The following is a 13356-nucleotide window of genomic DNA, read 5'->3' on the forward strand; positions in this document are numbered from 1 at the left end:
TGTACAACAGCAATAAAAATATGGAGTCATCATATGTAGTTAGGATCACACCATACTACTAGCCAATGCTCTGCAGGCGGCCGATTAGGAATTATTCCTTGACATGGTGTGGATTGTGGCTGTGCAAGACATAATTATTTCCTTCCGCTCGAGCCCGACTTACGTATTCAGTTTTGGGAGGTCAAAGTTCGCGTCTCTATCGTCGGTTCATACACGTCCGCCTCTCTTACAGCTCTTTTCCATTCCCTAGTTCTCGTCGTCGTCGTCCTCAACAATGGCTTCTCTTGCACGGTTCCGTCCTGCTACTCGCCGTATTGTCAGTCCAGCCAGTCTCCTTATTTTGTGAGAAAACTGACTTCGTGTGTCTTTCTTTCACAGCCTGCCTTTGCGCGAGCCATTCAGACGTCCGCAGACACCACTCAACTGCAAGATACCATCGAGGACCACTCAAAACCATTTACTGTAAAACTTCATGAGGAGTCCTTCCGTGCATATCGATGCGAGACTCCATCTTTTGAGGTTGAGGTGAAAAAGGATGAGCTCCTGAAAATGTACAAGGACATGCAAACGATGCGCCGGATGGAAATGGCTGCTGATGCCCTTTATAAGGCCAAGCTTATCCGCGGTTTCTGCCATTTAGCTATTGGCCAGGTATTTAGTATTCCTAGCTGGATAACATAGTATTGACCATGTTTCCAGGAAGCCGTCTCCGTTGGTCTTGAGTATGGTATTAAGCCTGAAGACCGTGTCATTACTGCATACCGGTGTCACCCCTTCGCTGTTATGCGTGGTGGCACTATCAAGGGTGTTATTGCAGAGTTGCTTGGGCGCCAGGCCGGCATGTCTCACGGCAAGGGTGGCTCTATGCACATCTTCACTCCCTCGTTCTTCGGTGGTAATGGTATCGTCGGTGCCCAGGTTCCCGTAGGAGCTGGTATCGCGTTCGCACAAAAGTACCTGGGCAAGAACACGGCAACATTTGCCCTCTACGGTGATGGTGCAAGTAACCAAGGACAGGTGTTTGAGGCATTCAACATGGTATGAGTGTTTTAAGACATGAATAAACTCCGTCTGATCAATATACTTGCACATAGGCTAAACTTTGGGATCTCCCCGCTGTCTTTGTTTGCGAGAACAACAAGTACGGAATGGGTACCTCTGCCGAGCGCAGTTCATCCAACACCGAATACTTTACTCGTGGTGACAAGATTCCTGGTCTCCAGGTAAACACATTTTCTCTCATCCTTGCGGGGCTTAAATATTCACTTATCTTCGAATGTCTTCAGGTCAATGGCATGGACATCATCGCTTCCAGACACGCTGTGCAATACGCTCGCAAATGGGTAACGGAAGGCAACGGCCCACTCCTTATGGAGTTTGTCACTTACCGCTATGGCGGTCACTCAATGTCCGACCCCGGTACCACTTACCGTACCCGTGAGGAGGTTCAGCGTATGCGTAGCACCCAGGATCCCATCCGTGGTCTCCAGCGCTATATCGAGGAGTGGGGTCTTGCCACTGAGCAGGAGCTCAAGGTCCGTTGACATTCGTTTCTCATTGAATTATGTTAATCATCTTGTTCGCGTAGCAACTTGACAAGGACGCCAAGGCCGAGGTTGACCAGGCTGTCGAGGAAGCTAAGCAATCCCCTGAGCCATTGACCAAGGACCTCTGGACAGACATCTACTACAAGGGCACGGAACCATCATCCATGCGTGGTCGTGAGCGTGAGGAGGTGCACCACTACTGATTGGCGGGTTTCTTGTTAGTAATACATAAGACTTTATCACTTGCTACGTTCTACGTTAGGTATCTTCATTGATGGTCCTTCACCAACGAACGCGCTATATTTACACCATGAATGCTTTGATTTCGACGTACAAGTACAAGAAATTTCGTGGAATTGGTCCTTGCAAATGAATTCTGAGGTCTTTGCGTATGTGTGGTGACTTTGCCGAACTGAAACTGCATGTCCGTTCAAGCACGCTCGCCTGTACCTCCACCCAGTTCCTTGTCTGTTCCGTCTCGAAATGCAGGCACCCCAGCTTCTGCGTCGCAGACTCGGAATCCAATAACAATCCGCCTGCGCAAAATCTTGGGTACAAACTTTACCGATGAAGCAACAACAGAAGCGCTCCAGACGCTGTCAGAGCTGTATGGGACCCAGTCTACAGTGTCAGTATCAGACTCCAAAGCGCAGACAAACGGTACAGATTCAGACGATAATTGGAGTGATGAAGACGTAGACGTTGGGCTAGCCGTCCAGGACGACAGTGCATGCTTGAACGAGACCGCGTCGAGGGCACGCAAGAATCTTCGCCGAGATCTGGAGAACAAACTTGCACAAGGAAGCCAGCAATTTCTTCAAGCGTTTAGCGAAGTGGATCAAGTGTGTGATGATTGGACGTATCATTGAGAATCGTCTAATCAAGCTGTAGAAACTTGATGAGCTGCAGAATCACGTTGCTGCCATGCGCGTTGCCTGTGACGAAGCCGAGACGCAGCTGAGGCTATCAAGCGAAGCAAGCCAGTCTCTACTTGATCGCGCGGAGAGCTTGAGGAGTGAAAGGTATGATATTTGTGCCTTGAAAGGTATTTCTACTAACAGATAATACAGGGAGGAGGTTGAGACGCGCAAATCTATTGTCATGCTCTTCCTAAACCGCTTCACGCTAAGTGATGAAGAGGCCGAAGCTATAACCTCACGAGATGTTCCCATTGGCCCCCGCTTTTTTGAGGCAATGAACAAGACAGAGCGTATCCGTAATGACTGCAGAGTACTCATGTCAGGCGAAGACGGACCGACGAAAGCTGGGTAAGTAACATCCTGTAATCCCCAGTGATCTTATGTGACTAGCACTCTTGCAGACTGGACATCATGGTGTCCACTTCTTCCTACCTTGAACAAGGCTACGAGAAGATATATCGCTGGTGTTCCTTTCAATTCCGCCAGATGGGGCGTGACGCCCAGCTGGAAGTTGACTCGACTATGCAGCAAGCCATTTCTCGCCTCTCTCAGCGTCCAGAGTTACTCTCGTATGTGCCCGCTATTGGTAGATTTTTAACCTCTTCAATATCTGTCCACAGCGAAGCTCTTACTTTCCTGACACAGACCCGCCAAACAGGTCTGCTAAGCGCATTTCTGGATGCATTGACTCGAGGTGGCCCGTCAGGTCTTCCGCGTCCCATTGAATTGCATGCACATGATCCTATCAGATATGTTGGTGATATGCTTGCTTGGGTTCACCAGGCTATCGCCGCAGAATGTGAATTTCTGGAAAGCCTGTTTGGTCTTGGAGGGCAAAATGACGACAGCAAAGCAAGGAGAATGGTTGGTGCTGTACGGACATTCAAAGGAAGTGAAGAAGAGGGATGGGTGAAGGAATTGCTTAACTCTGCAGTAACAAAGTTGTGCGTGCCGCTCAAGGTCTGTCTGCCATTTGTCGTACAACAAACTGGATTTCATGCGTGTTCCTAGGTGCGCGTGCAGCAGACTGTACGTTCGCAAGAAAGTAGTATCGTCTCGTACAAAGTTGCAAATCTACTGCAATACTACATGCTTACGATGCGGCGCACTATCGGGGAGGATGCTCTTCTGTCGACGACTCTGAGCGAGTGAGTTGCTTCCTCTCGTCCACTTGGTACATACTTATTCTTCTTGGTAGAATCACAGATGTGAGTTACAAGGTCTTCTTCGACGCTATCGAAGCCCATGGTCGTGCACTCCTTAGAATTCCCTTGGTAAGTTATTTACAATGAGTTGTGTCATGTTATTCAAGCAATTATCAGGACTCAGACGACCCATCTTTGACCCCACCTCTCCCTATTCTAGAGCATGCCCAGCTGCTCCGTGAAATCATGCAGGTTTATGATTCCTCTCTTCTTGATGACACCACTGCAGAGCCCGGACAAACTTTTAACCGCATCCTAGATGTGATGCTCGATCCTGCTATGGAAATGTGTGCCGCTGCAGCAGAGGAGAAGGCGAGGTATCGCCCGCAGTGGGATCGGGCGGTGTTCGTGCTTAATTGTTGGTGTTACCTCCAGGTAGGTTCACACTCCTGTTCCACTCCTATCACAGCTAGCTAATTGAAGTAGAATGTGCTGGAGGCGTTCGAGTTCACTTCAGAGAAACGTCACACCATCCAAGAAAAAATCGACGAAAGGGTGAAGTCTTTGGAGGACGAGCATGTAGGTTTATTTCTTCATATTATGTCCAATTTTACTCAGCTGTCATACAGTACGAGAACATTCTAAGAGATGCCTCGTTATATGACACTGTCACCATTATCAAGTCCAAGACACCTTCCGTAAGTTCACTATCTTATTCACAACTCGTGCATGTCTAGACCCGATTACAGGACCCGCTGTCTCATGTGCTTCCTGCGCAGAAGCTGCAACCTACCCTTGCGAGATTCTCTCTTTGGCTCTCCAGTCCCGAGGTTGTGCATTCACCACGTCTATCAGCGTTAACATCTCCATCCCTGCATTCTACCATCCACCGCGTGTCTCTGGCTCGCGTGACAAAAGCCTACGCACAACTCTGCGAGGAAGTGAGGAAACCGGAGAATAGATATGAAGCAGCGAGTACCTTGTTAGGTATGGAGAGGCCGTTTGGACAGGCTGGAGTGTTGTGGGCCATTTTCGGGTTAGAAGAGGAGAGTGAGGAATCCGCGGCGGACTGAGCTAACTCACTTCAAGGTGATCCGCAGCGTTTGTTAACGGCATGTCTGTATTGAGTTAGATACATAAGATCGTGATCACAATCAGACGTCCTGCAGATCTACGATATAAGTACCCTTGTACTATTTCAAAAGAGTTTGAGGGTAGGCATTTTCCGCTGAACAGATACAATATATCACTGCAAGTAGGCACGTTTATTAGCACATCGCCGTCTCTCCGTCACTGGCAGGATCCCAGATCATATTCAAGAATAACCAATGGATACGTGCAGAGGGATAACATATCAAAAGAACTGGGGATCTCTTCAGGCCCACTGAATACGGCAGGACGTGCTTCCTGATCCCATCATCCTAGTAACTCCTCTAATAGGGCTGATACATGTAATAGGGCACACGGAGAAGTTACATACATGACTTTCCCAGATTCCACTCCGCAGCGAATAATCAAAGGCGGACTTATGTGACTTTCTTGTTCTATTTTTGACGGCCGCGACACGTCAGCGCGTCAGCGATGATTCACCTCTCCGGAGTGCATCGAACTTGACTGATCAAGCTCAAGTCCGAGTTGGAAGTAAGTCTGACTTGTGAAGGTATCATCGTTTCTTGATGTAGAGGGAGGGCGTACGTAAACACTCATGGTGACTATGAGGGGATTCTAGAGCCTAAATCATGACGCCCACATGAATGTCCTTTTACAGGCAGATTGTCTACGTACTGTGAGGTCATATTTGCACGGGAAACTAAATCTGATGCTGATAGCTACGGTTGAAAGGGGGTACGGATATCTATGAAACGGAGTATTGGGGTAGACTGCTTCTTTGCACGGTACAGGAAACCTCGTGTTAATGGATTAGGGATCAGCGGGAACAGAATAAGGAGAACTTTGAGTGATATGAATTGATAGTCACAATTGCATGCTGCGGAACGTAACAGAAATGTATAATAGATGTCATTGTTGCATGCGGTGCACCTACAAAAACACCATTCCGTGAGAGTTTTGATGATGGGAAGGGTAAACAAAGTAAACGTTTCCTGACAGTCCGTAGGCGCGAGCTCGAATGTTCTCGAGCTGCGGCTATTAAAGCATCTTCTAGATTGTGAAAAAAACCGCGTGATATCAGAGTTCGAGTCATGAACGTGTTGAACTCTAGTCAGAAGGTTACATGGTTCCAAAGCTAGCGATCGGAGAATAGATGGTACGAACCGCCTGGATAAATACTGAGGCAACAGGTGAATGGAAGTTCATTCAGTTGACACCCACAATGCTTCATACTAGTATCATGTTGATTTTCTCCGCTGCCGTCGCAGTCGCGGCAATCGTCGCCAAAGCTTTCACAACCCCAAAGACAAGGATACACAGCAGTGTCCGCGCCGTCAGGACATTACTGAGTCCTCCTGATGTCCCTACTCCCGCATTATTACGCGCAAGATCCATACCAAACCAGCGTTTGGTGAAGGCGCTCGGTATATCGAGCACCTTTGTCAGCGACGATACCGGCGTCCATGACAACTTCACTCGCGAAGCGAAAGTCCTAATAGGCGCCGTCAGCGCGAAAGATGGATGGTCGAGGCTCGTTGACGTCGCTGAAATCTGCGTGAACAGATTCCTTGACGTAAAGAGCCTCGACTACGCCACCTTCGTGCAGTCTGTCACGCTCAGTGTCGTATTGGCAGGTCTGCTGGGCACAGATATCGAAGATCTTGACCCCGTGGACGTGGCATTTGTGACAAAGGCCATCAACGACCGTTGGGCACAATCCAAATCGAGCACTACTCTCACTACAGAAGTGCTCGATCGCATCAACCATCACATCATCAGATGGGTTCCAGACCGAACCAATCCTCTCAATCTCATCATCCCCGCATATGAAACAATGTGGCGCGTAGCAGCAATTGCGGTGGTATATTCTAACCGCGATAGTCTGCTACGCGATGCATTTATCTCATACAACGAGAACCCCACTGACGATCAGTTCCGCGCCTTCGCAAACGAAGAGACAGGAGCGCAGCCTAGTGCAGAGGCAATCATCTGTGAGGTTCTCCGACTCTACCCCCCGACTCGTCACATCACTCGTGCCGTGGTCGTCCCATGGTGGAAGCGACCGTTCGTCCCATCCATAGATGTAGCAGACATCGAAGAGGCACACAAATCGCCTCTCTTCGGAAGTGATCCAGAATCCTTCAATCCTATGCGGTTTCACTCGAGCCATGCCGCTCCTAAAAGGGACCAGCTGTATGCCTTTGGGCACGGAAAGCTGAAGTGCGTAGCGGCAAGCTGGGCACCGCCAGCTGCCGCTGTCATCACCGCGAAAATCATGGCCAAATTGGATGGCGTTGCGTTCAAGTTGCAGGAAGGACCATGCATTGGGAAAAGGGAAGGATGGGAGGGTTGGTCGGTCCAAAGAGTATAACGAACGTCATGTGATACATATTGGACTCGTCAGCTATTGCTTGTACTGTAAGCTAGTCACGTATGTTTTAACCGGAGGTCATGAGATATATGCTATTCGATTTGTCAGATCAATGTGGTCCATAAGGAGATACTCAACGTTGACGTGAAAGCGATGCTCATTTGCAGTGTTATGTCTGTCTTTGTAAAACATTACAGACGTACATAGCCTTCATGTCAAATACAATCCAAGCGATACTTGTCAAGTTGTGAAAGGACGTAGGCCTTCATTGGACGTTTCGTCTCACCAACCGACACTTGCCATGTGGAAGTCCATAAAGATCGGAGTTTCAAAAATGTCGGCTTTGGCCGCTTCAGCCACCGACCCAAGGAAGATGCGGAAAATTTGATCAGTTCGCAGAAGTCAATCGATTACGCTCACCGGACACAACCCACTACATTCCAAGCATAATCGACTACAGTAGTCGAGCCTTGGATACAAAAAATAGACTATACTCATGTCAGCGTAAGCAATCCGTCCTACTGCCGATGCAATTTTGTGTGTTTACTAATATATCGCTCGTGTGGGTTTAGAGAAGAAGCGCTCCAGGATGTTGCAGAGAATGAGATCGAGTCCAACTGGGACCAGGTCGTAGATAAGTGCGTCAAACGGATGCTGCGATCTTGCAGAATCAAATTCTGATGCGGTGTCAAATAGCTTCGACAACATGGATTTGAAGGCTGAGCTTCTCCGTGGTGTCTACGCTTACGGGTAGGTGCATTCAGCCTTTGATCATTGTTATATCGTCAATATTTCGTAGTTTTGAGAGGCCCTCCGCGATTCAGCAGCGTGCTATCGTCCCCGTTGTAAAGGGTCACGACGTCATTGCTCAAGCACAATCTGGAACCGGCAAGACCGCCACGTTCTCCATCTCCATTCTTCAGCAGTTGGATATGTCCATCAAAGGATGCCAAGCCCTTATTTTAGCGCCCACCCGCGAGCTGGCTCAACAGATCCAGAAAGTTGTTATTGCGCTCGGTGACTACATGAACATCGAATGTCATGCATGTGTTGGAGGTACAAATGTTCGTGAGGACATGGCCAAGCTCCAGGAAGGTGTGCAAGTCGTTGTCGGCACTCCCGGACGTGTATATGACATGATCAACCGGAGAGCTCTCCGCACTGACACCATCAAGATTTTCTGTCTCGACGAGGCTGATGAGATGTTGTCCCGTGGGTTCAAGGACCAAATCTACGAGCTGTTCCAGCTTCTACCGCAGGAGACTCAAGTAGTACTCCTTTCCGCCACCATGCCCGCCGACGTTTTGGAAGTGACGAAGAAGTTCATGCGTGACCCTGTTCGGATTCTCGTCAAAAGGGATGAATTGACGCTCGAGGGTATCAAGCAATTTTACATCGCTGTGGAGAAGGAGGAATGGAAGTTGGACACTCTTTGCGATCTTTACGAGACTGTAACGATCACGCAAGCCGTCATCTTCTGCAACACAAGGCGGAAGGTCGACTGGTTGACGGAGAAGATGCACTCGCGTGAGTTCACAGTATCTGCTATGGTCAGTAATTGCGGTAGTATCTCAGTTAGGTCCCATCTGATCGCATCTTTTGCCCAGCACGGAGACATGGAGCAGAAGCAGCGTGAAGTTTTGATGAAGGAGTTCCGGTCAGGTTCATCTCGTGTCCTGATCACGACAGATCTCTTGGCCCGTGGGATCGACGTGCAACAGGTCTCTCTAGTTATCAACTATGACCTGCCGACAAACAGAGAGAACTACATTCACCGCATTGGTCGTGGCGGACGTTTTGGCCGTAAAGGTGTTGCCATCAACTTTGTGACAACAGAAGATGTCAGAATGCTGAGGGATATTGAACGTGAGCGCATTTTGCTACTGCATGATTAATGCTAAGACTACGGGCAGAATTCTACAACACTCAAATTGACGAGATGCCTCTTAATGTCGCGTGAGTTTCTTACTACGGGATTGATTGGGTCTGGGCTCTGACAAGTGTTTTTCCAGCGACCTCATTTAGATTGCCTTCTGTTTTATAGGCCAGGCTGTTACGATGCTGCTCCGAAATTGTTACGTCCATTCTATGATCGCGAAATTTTTTTGACAGTATGCCATGTAAAATGTTTTGGGTCTGCCAAGCTTATGTTTCAATTTTTTTCCTACTTCTCCTTTTTCGCATTGTGTGTTAGCTGCATACATATCTTACCTGTTTGTGGAAATCTTTCTACACGTTGCACTGCACTTGGGCCCCAGATACGGCTTTCCTGAGGGACAATAGCCGGGGACAAGATCCATTGGTTCGGAGCAGTACTGTGGTGTCATGCATAGCCCCGCTTGTTTAGTCGTCCCTGAACCTGCCAGTGTGGATAAAAATTCCATTTGATGATCGAGGTCGCGCAAGGCTGTTCATTATATCTCTCACAGTGTACAGACTTTGTCCTACTTTAGTCCAACCAAAAGCTCTGCTTCCCCTTATCGAAATCACTAAGCCTGAGTCTGACCAACCCCGCCCAAGAGCCGTGCCTTCCCGACGTCCGCTGAGGACGCCGTTCTATCCTGGTATCGGCTCAGGATCGGGCAAATCTCTAACAGTTACGCAAGGCTGTTTGTCTGCTAATTTCTTACCTACTACGTTCATAAAGAGGCCATCGATCTCGGTCGGCTAATCTAGTAAGGGTCTCTGCCCCGTGGTACTATTCTCGCACCAATACTACTCCTCTTACCCGAACCACTTTCTTCCTTCAATTTAACAAATTCTAAACTTGTACACTCTCTGCTGCGCTTGTCAAAGTTGTCATGGTGAGTCGTGTTTTAAACAGTCCTTCCTACATTTGAGTACATCCACACTTGCTGGTTGCGTCCCACCTTCGCTTGCTTCCCATTATGCTTATATATATTCTAGCACCTGGAGAGGCTCACACTGTCATCACTTAACGGCAGTCACCCTTCTAACATGTCCAACTGGTCACCATCACCCATGTCCCAAATCCCTTACCAGCTCCGAACTCCTGGTGCATCAGAAATATTACCAAGACTATATGTCTCAGACCTCTCCTTCGCAGAGAACCCTGCCGCCCTCGCCACGCTGGGTATAACCCACATCCTCTCCGCAATGCGTGGATACGTCGCAATACCACATGATCTACCCATACATCGTGCTCAATACCCTCTCGAGGATCTTCCATTCTCCGAGCTCGCCGCCCACCTTCCATCTGCAACTGCCTTCATCCGCAGCGCACTGCACGATCCCAATGCACGGATTCTTGTGCACTGCATGGAGGGAGTGAGCCGCAGCACAAGCGTGGTTTGTGCATTTCTCATATCGGAGTACGGCTGGACTCCAGCACAAGCTATCCAATACATCAAAACGAGACGAAGATCTGCCGAACCCAATTTTGGATTTGTACAGCAGCTGCAGGAGTATGCAGACAACTTGCGGCGTTGATCATGATAGTTGCAGAGGGCAGGAAATATGGACACATGTGCTTCCGACGGCCATCAGAGGCGTGTTAGAAGATTATTTGACAAAGCTTGCATCACTCCCTTGCATTTACACATACGCAAAAGTTCTGTATCATCTGTATGCCCAGGACCCCCTAGCGCAGGATTTCATTGAACATTTCAGATACAGTACGAGTCTCATAATTCTGCGCATCTTCGGCAATACAGAGTAATAACTATAGTCCCATAACCACAGTAGAGTAGAGTACAGCAACTTTATGTATAATGTTGCATATAATATATGTCATCACGAACAGCATCCCTGTTTATTTGAGGCTCCATTCAGGGCCACGCTTCCATTTGTTGGCTTTGACAGCTTCACTCCTGGAGACTAATAGACCAACATGATGTCAGAGATGGAAGATGTCAATTGGTTGTCGACTTGAAATAACACTCACTCGATCATCATCAAAAACGCCATGCTTGATCTTATGGAGAATATCGCGCGATGCTGTCTCAAATGCCGTATCAACGTTGCTCCCTGATTTTGCGCTTGCTTCCAAGAATAGCAACCCCTCCTTTCTCGCCCATTCGTTCGCTTCATCCGTTGAAACTTCTCTTCGTCGACTCGATGAGTCTTCTCCTTCCTCATCGCATAGATCAATTTTATTTCCGACCAGTATGCAAGTTAAATGAGGGTCAGCATGCTCTCGTACGTCTGCAAGCCATGACTGCGCGTTAGTAAAACCTGTGTAAGATGATTAGTAGACGACCGGGGATGAATCGGTCATACTGGACGCACTTTTGCGGGATGTCACGTCATAGACTAATAAACAGCCCGCGGCACCACGGTAGTATGACCGTGTAATCGACCTGAAGGACTCGGTTCCAGCAGTATCCCAACCTACATAATAACCCACTACATGAAATACGTGTCAGGGGAAACCGGGAAAGGAGACGGACATTGAAGCTTGACAATCTTCCCTTCTTCGGGTATCTCAATTAGCTTGGAGCCAAATTCTACTCCTAGCTAGGGGTAACGGGTGTTTGTGTCAGATTCAACCTATCAGGCATGTGAAAAGCCACGCACAGTTGGGTCGGGGTTTGCAAGAAAACGCTGGTCTGTCAAGCGAACGAGTAAAGATGACTTGCCAACGCCAGCATCGCCTTGTGAATGCGGTTATTGAGCAATCAACCCTTTACCGGAATGCAAGCGTGACACACCTGTAATGATAAATTTCAGGACATAGTGCCAAGTAATTCCTGTCATTAGGGCTCTATGTTTCGTGTTCTTTGGGATAGTCTAGAAAAACAAGTACAACAATTAGGGAACCAAGCAAAGGGTGAGAGTGGACGTATGAGCAACGGCCCCCCATAGTTCCAAATGAATAACCACATTAGGCAATCCATGATGAACGGACATTTCCGGAAGCTCTCAGCGTTTGACTGCACCAGAATTTCGCGAACAGTATTCTTCAACTTCAACGTCCTCCACAATGAGCAGTGCAACTTGGCGAAACTTTTTCACGTTCGTATTCAGTAGACTCTGTCTATCTCCATTCATTGACACGTCTCTAAAGGTACAACAAATATGCCCAAATCACCGCACGGGCTGTTCGACAGTCGTTGAAAGAGTCTGAGCGTGTCGTGGCTGAGAAGAGAGGTACGACCGCTCTAAAATACCAACAATGGGAAAATGGTGTTGGTGGACCGCAGGTGCGCTCTTCATACGTGTTCAATCTTGACCGGCGCATCTCTGATGATGTATTGTTCCACACAGGTACTCCTGAACTCCGAGGAGGGCAAGAAATAGAGAAAAGCGCTGCGGTCTAGTTGAACGTCGGCATTTTGCTTGACTAGCGACGGAATGCCTTGATTCCCAATGTGATTATATATCCGAAATAGATTTGCAGGAGGTCTCCCCCGTGGTGTCCGATCAGTGACCGGTTTGCCTATCCCGAGAAGAGGTTTTTTTTTCAATGAACGTTGATGCGTGTTACGCCGGGTCTCTTGTGCTGTCTGTATTCCTTGGCTCGCAAGCCGCTCCATCGTTGGTGGCTGGGGGTTTTACCACCACATGGCTTACTCCGACGTTTTACGTCCCTGCCTCATACAATGGGCCGCGGGAGGTGATTATGGAATGCATAACAACAACCAGAGTGCGCAGGTCTGTCTTATCATGCGGACTTCAATTTGAAACGATTTCACAAGACGGCGAGTGTGAAAATTCATTATCTCCGACGCAGATTCAGAACCCGCTAAGCAATGCTTGTTTGTCCGTGTCACTGGTGTATCATCGGATCCATCTGGAGCCCACTGCCGCTGCAGTCCATCAGGTTGCGGGCACCGATTTTTGGGTGCGAGATGGTATTTTACTGTTGTGTCTAAGGGTTGTTTCAGCTTCGCTCATCGGTCCCGCAATATATCCCTAAATGCAACAAGTGTCACACTTGAAATATCTCGTTACTAGTCTCCATCACATCATACGTTCCAAGGATGAAGTTTTACAGCCCCAGTGTAATATAACATTCAACAAAGAAGGTTCAGCAGTGCCCACATGAATCATTGGTAGTGATTGGATACGTTTGCAGGCGCAAACTCTTGCTATGGTGCGTGCATTGTTTGGCTAGTGCTATGGTCATACTGAGGTGACACCTCAGATCGGAACCACCCGTCGGGGAAGCACTCATTGAGACTCACAGTTCGAGCGAGGTCTCGGGTCGGAGTTGGCAGTGGTACCCCTGTGCCTTGCCCGCCTACGGAAGGACTATAAAATAATCTATCATTCATTCTTTGATTGCCTTTGAGCATCATGAC

The 13356-nt window shown here is 48.3% G+C and overlaps 7 protein-coding genes across 7 annotated transcripts; 6 read left to right on the forward strand and 1 right to left on the reverse strand.

Annotated features, from left to right (window-relative positions):
- Positions 1-108: 108 nt before the first annotated feature.
- On the forward strand, positions 109-1912 carry F5147DRAFT_637336 (mitochondrial pyruvate dehydrogenase E1 component beta subunit). Its single transcript, XM_041432941.1, has 6 exons — positions 109-316; positions 379-651; positions 700-1038; positions 1095-1223; positions 1287-1535; positions 1589-1912. The coding sequence occupies exons 1-6, from the start codon at positions 275-277 to the stop codon at positions 1748-1750; spliced, it is 1194 nt and encodes a 397-aa protein (XP_041291813.1). The 5' UTR covers positions 109-274; the 3' UTR covers positions 1751-1912.
- A 13-nt stretch (positions 1913-1925) lies between these two features.
- Positions 1926-4850, forward strand: F5147DRAFT_837738 (oligomeric complex COG6). Its single transcript, XM_041444091.1, has 11 exons — positions 1926-2389; positions 2439-2569; positions 2618-2815; positions 2869-3036; positions 3088-3427; positions 3479-3615; positions 3666-3741; positions 3790-4047; positions 4099-4191; positions 4242-4310; positions 4362-4850. The coding sequence occupies exons 1-11, from the start codon at positions 1970-1972 to the stop codon at positions 4683-4685; spliced, it is 2214 nt and encodes a 737-aa protein (XP_041291814.1). The 5' UTR covers positions 1926-1969; the 3' UTR covers positions 4686-4850.
- Positions 4851-5636: 786 nt separating this feature from the next.
- Positions 5637-7206, forward strand: F5147DRAFT_700024 (uncharacterized protein). Its single transcript, XM_041437660.1, has one exon. The coding sequence runs from the start codon at positions 5876-5878 to the stop codon at positions 7091-7093; it is 1218 nt and encodes a 405-aa protein (XP_041291815.1). The 5' UTR covers positions 5637-5875; the 3' UTR covers positions 7094-7206.
- Positions 7207-7493: 287 nt separating this feature from the next.
- Positions 7494-9574, forward strand: F5147DRAFT_700026 (P-loop containing nucleoside triphosphate hydrolase protein). Its single transcript, XM_041437661.1, has 7 exons — positions 7494-7597; positions 7666-7731; positions 7790-7843; positions 7893-8643; positions 8701-8959; positions 9007-9049; positions 9106-9574. The coding sequence occupies exons 1-7, from the start codon at positions 7590-7592 to the stop codon at positions 9116-9118; spliced, it is 1194 nt and encodes a 397-aa protein (XP_041291816.1). The 5' UTR covers positions 7494-7589; the 3' UTR covers positions 9119-9574.
- Positions 9575-9764: 190 nt separating this feature from the next.
- On the forward strand, positions 9765-10694 carry F5147DRAFT_224561 (phosphotyrosine protein). Its single transcript, XM_041428691.1, has one exon. It carries the CDS (start codon positions 10052-10054, stop codon positions 10541-10543), a length of 492 nt encoding a protein of 163 aa, XP_041291817.1. The 5' UTR covers positions 9765-10051; the 3' UTR covers positions 10544-10694.
- On the reverse strand, positions 10695-12078 carry F5147DRAFT_224560 (P-loop containing nucleoside triphosphate hydrolase protein). Its single transcript, XM_041428690.1, has 6 exons — positions 11764-12078; positions 11630-11706; positions 11503-11569; positions 11342-11443; positions 10998-11287; positions 10695-10930 (listed from the first exon to the last, which is right to left on the reverse strand). Exons 1-6 carry the CDS (start codon positions 11807-11809, stop codon positions 10847-10849), a joined length of 666 nt encoding a protein of 221 aa, XP_041291818.1. The 5' UTR covers positions 11810-12078; the 3' UTR covers positions 10695-10846.
- On the forward strand, positions 12036-12372 carry F5147DRAFT_578671 (mitochondrial ATP synthase epsilon chain-domain-containing protein; the record flags this gene model as incomplete). Its single annotated transcript, XM_041431450.1, has 2 exons — positions 12036-12067; positions 12120-12372. 2 exons carry the CDS (start codon positions 12036-12038, stop codon positions 12370-12372), a joined length of 285 nt encoding a protein of 94 aa, XP_041291819.1.
- Between the last annotated feature and the right edge of the window lie 984 nt (positions 12373-13356).

Source organism: Suillus discolor (assembly GCF_016758755.1).
Source record: "Suillus discolor strain FC423 chromosome Unknown F5147scaffold_34, whole genome shotgun sequence".
Lineage (NCBI taxonomy): Eukaryota > Fungi > Basidiomycota > Agaricomycetes > Boletales > Suillaceae > Suillus > Suillus discolor.